Source organism: Phalacrocorax aristotelis, chromosome 11, assembly GCF_949628215.1.
Source record: "Phalacrocorax aristotelis chromosome 11, bGulAri2.1, whole genome shotgun sequence".
Lineage (NCBI taxonomy): Eukaryota > Metazoa > Chordata > Aves > Suliformes > Phalacrocoracidae > Phalacrocorax > Phalacrocorax aristotelis.
This window is the reverse complement of record NC_134286.1, coordinates 2,792,330-2,800,811: the sequence shown is the minus strand read 5'-3', so window position 1 is coordinate 2,800,811 and position 8,482 is coordinate 2,792,330. Positions and strand designations below refer to the sequence as shown.

At 46.7% G+C, this 8,482-nt stretch overlaps 1 protein-coding gene across 1 annotated transcript in view; it reads right to left on the bottom strand.

Moving 5' to 3' along the window:
- Positions 1-518: 518 nt before the first annotated feature.
- Positions 519-8,482, bottom strand: part of LOC142063189 (sodium/hydrogen exchanger 2-like) — a 31,130-nt gene continuing 23,166 nt past the window's right edge. Inside the window, exons 11-12 of the mRNA XM_075106614.1 lie at positions 4,931-4,997; positions 519-2,919 (exon numbers count right to left, since the gene is read on the bottom strand). Coding sequence (XP_074962715.1) covers positions 2,783-2,919; positions 4,931-4,997 — 204 coding nt within the window. The 3' untranslated portion in view covers positions 519-2,782. The remainder of the gene's footprint in view (positions 2,920-4,930; positions 4,998-8,482) is intronic.

Here is an 8,482-nt window from a genome sequence, read left to right as displayed (position 1 = left end):
CGTGGAGCCGAGCAACATCTGGACCGGCTAGAAGCTGGGAGATCCTGGTGTCAAAAGGGCTTGTCGTGCTACGGTGAGATGAAAATGTACAGTTCTGAAGAAAATGCACGCAAAATGGTTTTTTCTTTTTCCACATCAGACAGAATTTCAGTTCCATTTTCTAGAACTGTCCTGATTTTTCCAACCATTTCCGTTGCCTACTACAGTATTGCAAAGAAAGGGACACATGCCAAAACAGCCACCGTTTGATAAGGTCCTCGGTAGCCCGTAACAACGTTGCAGAGAACTTATTTTACATGATGGGAAACTCAAATGGAAAAAGATTATTTAAGCCCAGAAGCATGACGGATGCCGTACAAGACAAAGACGGTACAGACATCCAGCTATTTCGCACAAAAGCAAGACAGTTCAGAGGCCAAAAGTGTAAGAAGAAAGGAAAAAAAAAAAAGCAAGAATTGGCAAAGGGATTCACAAAGCTTCTCTCCTTGATTAAAAACAAAAAAATATTGATTAAAAACTCCTTGGCAAGCAACTTTATTTTCCTTTTTGCGCTCCAGCTACAGAATAAAAAGGACCCATCTTAGTAAATCCTTTGATAACTATTAACTGTGCAGAACTTTTAAAGGATTTTTTTAAAAAATTAAACACCGTGGACATTAAACTGCAGGTAAACAGCAGCCATTTTAACCCCGGGGACCTTCAGATTCAGTACTTTTCCCCCTCTCACTCGCATGCAAGCGCTTACGCCAATGAACAGACCATTTTTCTCGCTCGTTACAATCGCTTGCCTTGCGCGGATCTCGCGATCGCCGACCGAGGGCTGCACAGGGCAGAGCTGAACGCGCCGCTGTTCGGAGCGGGTGCCTGGGCTGGCTGTGCCAGACCGACGACACCCGGAGAGACGCCCCCGCGTGTCACCGGCTACCGCCGACGTCATTGCGGGGCTGCTGCGGATGCAAGGAGGTAGTAACTCTTAGACGATCTCATAGCACAGCGTGTTTAATTGAAATAGAAACGTAGAACATTACGACGTATTCACATATGTTCCGTACTACAACATATTCAAAGATGGGCAGTTTTCTACAAGTGTAGACAAATCCACGTGACTCCCGTGCAAGAGGGATCAAGCTAAGAAACAAACCAAAATTTTAATAAAGTAAATGAACACAACAATGGACTTCTTCTAAAATCCACAAATATGCACGTATATGTATATATGTACACAAAACACACAGGTAAGATTAAAAGCTCCAACTTTCATTCACAAGGAGGTGAATTCCCAGTGATGGGGCAGTGAAGAGTGGCCTTCAAGTCGAAATGAACTCCATCAGCTTATGTCAGGGCACTGTAAAGGAGTTTGGGCAAATGAAAACGAGGCCTCCACACCGTTGCAAAGACACAATTTTGTGTCTTTAATTTAAAGTGAAAGCCCCAGGGTCCCAGGCAGTGGCCTCCTAAGGGAGTATTTCTGCACACAGGAGATTGGCTCTGGAACTCCAAAAATATCACGGGAGGGAGCACGCAAATTCCAACGGCTTCTTTTATTTCAGAGAGTGCCACTTGTTCAGGTTAAATACTCCTGATCCTTCAACGCGGAGGAAGGGGAAGAGAAAGAAAAATATCGACGTTTGCAATGCTAAAACTTACCCTAGCAGCTTCGGCTAAGGACAAGAATCCGGAGGCTTGAACACTCACCTGGAGTTTCAAAGAATACCCAAATGTGGAGATACCTGCCTTCCCCAGGTGTTTACCTGTAAACCAGGTGCTACCTGTAAACTCCCCTGGAGTTTCCCTGCATCTGCTCTGCAAAGGGCATCGCACCTTTCCTGGCAGAAGCGCTCCACAGGAGCAAGGTTTTGGGTCCCTCTCTCTGCCGCATCTTCGAAGGAGATACGTTCAAACCTCCTCCGACCCTGCAGCTCTCGGCTACGGCAGCAGAGATCATCTTAGAGAGCCTTTGCGGGCTTGCTGCAGGCAACCGACCGCAGCACAAGGCTTGCCCGTCTATTTAAGGGCTGCCACGCTCATCTCCTGGTATCGCCACTGGATTTGGAGCTTCCCCACTTTATTTTTTCGAGGTAAACCGTTCCTTAAATAAATTTTAAAAAATCAGTAAGAATATATCTTCCCTTTTTAACACAGCTGTAATAAGTTTTTAATAAAAGAACTGTGCCTAGCTGTGGGACGGTCCCTGTGGTAAGACACGATGCCTTATTTAATTACGATTTCACTTTGGACTTCACATGATTAATGTTCGTAGTCAGGACCCACCAGTTCCTGAGGAGCAGAAGGGATCTTTCACCATTTCTGCTGTCTTTCCTGACGGCATGCTCCATCGCCTAATAAAACCCTCCTTGAGATTATAAAGTTTTTCCTAACATATAATCTAAATGCTCCCTGCTGTTTAGTCTCTCCCTGCTGACTAATGAGAAGATTGATATCTCACCTTATTAAAACATCCTTTCTTGCAGTTGTAGACAGTTTCAGCAATTTTCCCAGACTGAGCAGACTGATTTTTTCCTAGACTTTTCTTAGAAATTCTCCCTCAGACATTACCTTGCACCGCTAGTGTTCAGCCGTGCACCTTTTCCCCCAGTTCCCGTTACAAAGCCATCACGGCGCAATACAAGCGCACGTTTCGGTGCAAACTTCTCAGGATATTTTGCCCTGTCCGAGCCGTCCTTTTCAACATGCATCTTATTTACATCATCGACACGTATAGTGGCCATCCATGAAAGAGAGTCAGGTCCCTCATGGCAAGCCAGCAGCATCACTTGTCCTTCTACATCTCCAAAGTCAGCTCTCTCTCCATCCCTTTCTTCTCAGCCCAGGCCGTGCCGCTGGGCTGCGGCGGTGGGATGACACACATCGACTTCGACCGGCTCTGTTTCACTTCCCGAACCTTTTCCGTATTCCCCACTGCAGGAAGAGAAAAACACCGGCTTGTGCGAGAAAGCTTCTCCTTTGAGGGTCAACGGGAATGAAGAAATACCGAGAGCTCCCGAGGTAGCCATTTGCTCATCGGGGACGAGCTATTCCACCACGAGGACCACTTTTCAATTATAAAACGGAAGACAAAGATCAGTCTTTCAATGGAAGAAGAAGAAAAAAAAGACTACTTAAACCATACTTTGTACTTTGAAATATGCTACTTATCTGGATCAACTTCGTAATTCTTTTGTCAGTCCCCACCAGCAACTTTGCAGAACAAAAATTCATATCAGTGACTAACTTAAAATAGCTTTCCAAGACGCAGGTGTCCTGCTGGAGCACCTATAATGTCAAGTGATTTTGGGGGGGCGCGTATACGCAATCATGATGGAAGGGTTACAGGCTCCTTCGGCCCTGTCACCAGCTGCGTTGGGGGCCATCGTGCTCACGTTTTCCCTGGGGTAAAAGAAAAGCCACCCAGAAACACAGCTTTTTATCACTTTGCTCTGCTTAGACTCATGTTTTTCTCCAGGAAGAACCTAGTTTAAGCATTTTTAATAAACTGTGGATTAAAATAGCTACGCCCCCAGCAGATGTCCATGTTATGAACAGAGGAATGCCACACAATTGCATTCCTTCCTTCTGCTCTCGCAAGCCTGTAGTAAGATACCCTTGTGCAGAGAAAGCGCTAGCTATTCTATGGCTCTTTAGCAAGTTTTTAGTTAATTGTTTAAAGAAAATTACAAAGGAAGAGAACACTCACAATAGAAGGATGGAAAGGAAACTTCCTTGCTTCTTAAATATTTTTCCAGTACATATGTAATAAAGAAATATTCTGTACGTTAATGTTAGACCCAGCCCCTTAACCTACCTCAGCCCATAGTGGGAGGCAACATTATTTTTTTGTTACTTTCAACAAACACCGAATCTGTTCAATCATCACTTTTACAGACGCGATCGTGCTAAAGGGCGTGCCAAGCACTGTAAAGATTCAGTGCTCAGTTTCCCACTGAACATCTCACTGTGGTCCAGAGGCTAAGATGGCTCTGTCTACAGTTTTTACCAGCTACATTTTGTATGAGGCTTCATTGATATTAAACCTTTTTGGTTTTTATGTGTGAAAACTAAGCTTTCAGTTATCTAAAACCTGAGCTTGGGCTTATGAAAACATGAGGCCTTGAGCCACTGATCCTTCTGTAGCAGATATTCAAAACAGACAGTGCTGCTAAGAGGGCACTCAAAATGCATTTCAGTAACACTTAGCAAACAAAAGAAACAGGTCTTGATTTTTGGAAAGCATTTGGGCACAAACTTCATGTTTTGAAGTATCCTTCAATTTTTATAAGGTTTTAGTTTACACATTACCATCACCATAGGCAGAATGATCTGCAGCTACCGCCAAACCCCTCAGTGCTTGGTGGAATGTGAAGAACGGTACCAGTTTCAAATGCCCCCCCGGCTGGACATAGGAGACAAAAAAACTCTGTAAATTCACGCATCCCCTTGCAGCACGCAGGTAATAAGGAGGTCAGACACCTGGACTGGGATACGCTTCTCGCTGCTACGGTTCCCAGCACCGCCGCCTGCCTCCAAGGAGCTGCCCGGAGCACCTTCGCTGCCAGCAGCGCATCCCAGCGCACACTGAATCTTGTCTCAGGTCGGGCTGAGACGGGGCCCCGGGGCTGGGAAGGCTCTCAGCTCTGCTTGCTCACTCATGATGACGATCTAAGGAGCCCCACTTTGTCCCCTGGGGCTGGAGCGACGCCCCTGCCGCCACCAGGCTGCAACCTACAGCCCAGGTCTTCCCGCTGCTGCCTGCGGCGAGCTAGGGTGGCAGGAGGCTTTGCCTTGGTTGTCTCACAGACCCCAGCCCTGCAACGGACACGCCACAGACCATGCACATCCTCCCTGTCACCTGCCGGACCACCCCACAGGGACGAGACGGGGCGAGCGGGGAGGTAGGAAATCAGGGCCGGCAGCCACCAGCTCCCCAGCTTACCGGTGAAGGAGCGGTACAGCCTGGGCTGCGTGCTGGAGTCGCCCTGCGCTGAGTAGGAATCATCCTTCTGTGATTAAGGAAGAAAAGTACTTTAATGCATTTATGAAGATTGCTAGCAAGTCTGTTAATGACACTCATGCTTCATAAACAAGCCATTTGCAGTCCCCAAGGACCCCGTTTCCATTTGTTTTACTTTTGCCAAGAAAAACAAAAAGTACTATTGCTAAAAATAGAACAAATAGACAGCAGAAAATATTTACAGACGCTGATTTGTTTCGAGTTGGTGGAGGAGGTCTGAGCTCTCCAGGAGTGATTCGGCAGGTGGGATGGGAAGGAGCAGCCCTGAAGCAGGGAGGACGGGGCAGGCGAGTGCGGGAGGCAAAACCCATCCGCAGGACAGGGATGTTTCTCACCTTGGCTGTTCCCTACCTTGGCTGCAGGCCAAGGAGGCAGGTTACGAGCTTGCACTAACGAGCTCCCTGTCCTTTCACTCCAGTGCTAATCTCCACCCTTCAAGGGGGTAGAAAAAGAAAAAAAAAAAAAAGAAAAAAAAACCCCAACAATCAGGTAGCACAATGCTGCCTGAATTGTTCGCTGCCTCTGTAAACTGGGAATAAGTCTCTTAGGCGCAGCTGTGATTTGGCACCTCAGTCCAGAAACCCAGACTGCCAAAATAACTCTGGACACCTCCCAGCCTGGTTTTCTGTTTCGTTCGCTCTCCTCCCTCCCCTAACGAGGACCGATGCCCTCCATCCCTTGTTCACACTTTTATCGACCATTTTAATAACAATGCCTTCCCAGTTCCAGCAGCAGCGCCTGGCTCCCTGGAAAGCCATTCCCAGGGGCGGTTAACGATTCTCAGAGCACGCTCCATGAAAGGGCTCCGACATAATTACCAAAGGCAGTATGTCATTTACACACATGGCTTACAGGCAGCTCCAAATAAGCTCCTTCTGGGGGAGTGTACTCATGTTTTGGCAGACGAAAAGAGGACAAAGTTGCCTGGCTACAGGTGCAAGGATTTTCTGGGTGCTTGGTGGTAAATAAAAGCTATCCTGGGTCTCAGGAACCGCCCTGCCAGGGTACTCTGTGTTGGATTCTTGCCTAAAATAAGGCAAGCCCAAAATCCGGACAGCGTTCAGAGCCAGTGTGATGCACAGCTCCAGGAAGCAGCAGCCTTCAGCAGGAATTTTGTCCTTAGGCAGAGGAAGGCAAACTTTCTGCTGGAAATAGATAGTCTTGGAGTTAATCCTCTGGGCTACGATTCAGATCTGAAGTCACCTCATAGTCTTGCCAAGGATTTTCTGCCTGGTGTAAATCATTTAACCTGTGCCGTTGGCTCGGGAGGGATGAGGATTGTTCTTTTCTTATTACTCCTCTCTGCCTTCCCTCTTCCCTCTCCAACCTCTCCTTGGCAGGGGCTTCTAACGCAGCCTAAGAGTCATCCCTCGCTACCGTAAAGCACAGGTAGACACCTAAAGTGCAGCAGCCCCCTAAGGCACCTAAAGCCACCCAGGTCAGAGAGGAGAGGTGATTCATCGTGGCTGAAGCCTGGCGTTGGCCAGTGACTGGTGCCTGTCCCAGCAAGGGCACCGGTTTCTCCGCACCGACTGTGGAAGGAGACGGATGGTCCATCAGGCGGGGACAACTCCGCTCCTGGCTCCTCCCCAGCCTGGTGGAGCCACAGACCTGTAGAAAGATGCTCTTCCATACACACCTTATTTTTGTGGTGACTGATACAGGGGAAGAAGACCAAGCAGAACCTAATAAATTATGAAATTAATCTATCTGAGCTACAACAGCTTCACGCTTCAATAGCAAAGGACTAAGCACCTTCACTAAAAAAGATAAATATAGATGCAGACAGCCGGAAAGCAGAAAAAGCAGTGTTTTACTCAACCAAGGGGATTTTTAATTATTCTCTCAGCTCAGAACACCTAACTGATTGAATGCATCGCCAAAACTTTTTTTTCAAATAGACTGGCCATGGAAGGCATGCAGGCGTCGAACCAGCACCGGGGGGTTCCCAGCAGCCCTTTGCCTGAAGTTTGTTTCACTGCTCCTCGATTTCCAGCTGGGTTTGCAAACGCAGTTGTAATGCTTCCATCTCGTGGTGAAACGCAGAATAGAAAAATCTGTGGCATGAGAGTGCCTAGTTTTTTCTTGCTGACTCAAACCCTTCCCTTCGGGACTACAAAAGCTGGAGTATGTGACAATTACAAACTCCCAAACACTAACTAGCGATATTTTTAATTCACCTCTTTTCTAAAGAGGAAAATGCCCCTTGCTTGTCAATTGGTGTGAAATTAAATGAGTAGCTTGGTTTTTTCCCCAAAATTTAAAATACTGAGCTGCTTTTGATGGGCTGAAATCTACTTTTTAGCACAGCATTCCTTCTTTCTGCTGACAAATTCTGCAATCTGTCCTCCTACAGCGTGAAGTAACAGCGTTCACCCATCCTCCCACCTCATGTTAATATTCCAGGGCTCTTGTAGAACATCATCCCATCACTTTTGGGTATCGCCTTATTTCTATTCACAGTAAAACGAGGCAGCTATTCTAAAACATTAGCAGATACACTGCCGATCACAGAAAGTATGACTGACTTTTCCTTTTGGGTGCAAAGGGATGCTTCCTGGGCTTGGCGTCACCCTTACAGATGTCACTGGACTCATCTCTCAGTATTTACATCTGCTTCACTTAGACTGGCACAGAGCAAAGGTAGCTGCTGTCAAGAGGTGTAATTAGCACCAACAAATGACTCCCCTGAGACAGCAGTATGAAGCCTCAAATGGGCATCTTGCATAACCCATAGGAGCATTCGACAACCCCACAGGGCAGGAGCCACCACGTGTGTGTCAGCAGAATGAATTCTACTGCTTTTGCCGTTCCCCCCAAAATATTGTCCTCCGAAAGGCCAGCTGTGAGCATTCAAAGCAACAGGAGAAACAGTCTTCCCAAGGGTGCTAAGCTTCCTACCAAAAGCACCATGGTACCTAATGGGAGCAGCAGAGAAGGGGAAAGCAGGAGCACAAGGGTTAACAATCAAATGTCCTTAAAGTACGTAACATCGTGCTCAAAATCAGCCCTAGTTTGATGTTGTTCTTTTGAAGTTTAATTATACCAAATGTTCTACAGGAACATGCCATGTTCTTGCCTATCTATTTTGAATTGTAAGTACCAATCAGCATGTAAATGATCAAATTAAATCTTTTAAGTTGTTTGCAAGAGCCGGAACACCTTTCTGTGAATGGAGGGCTGAGAAGCAGCAGCATTTGCTGCGTTACTGCCATTCTTCATGGGCTTTTCAGTGACTGGCATTTGAACAAAGAAATCAGAGTGGAAGAAAGCCTGTGGCAGTCCTGAGTTCTTGTACTGTCGTGGAAAATTACTATCTAAATAAAGAAAGATAAATTATTTCTTTTCTAAAGGTCATTCTGTTCTCAGTGATGGAGTCTTGCTGCCCAGATCAGTGACCACAGTCTGCGCTTGGACAGTGCTCTAGCCCAAGCCATCAAAACCTAAGATTCGGAGAAGTGGGTGAGATTTAGG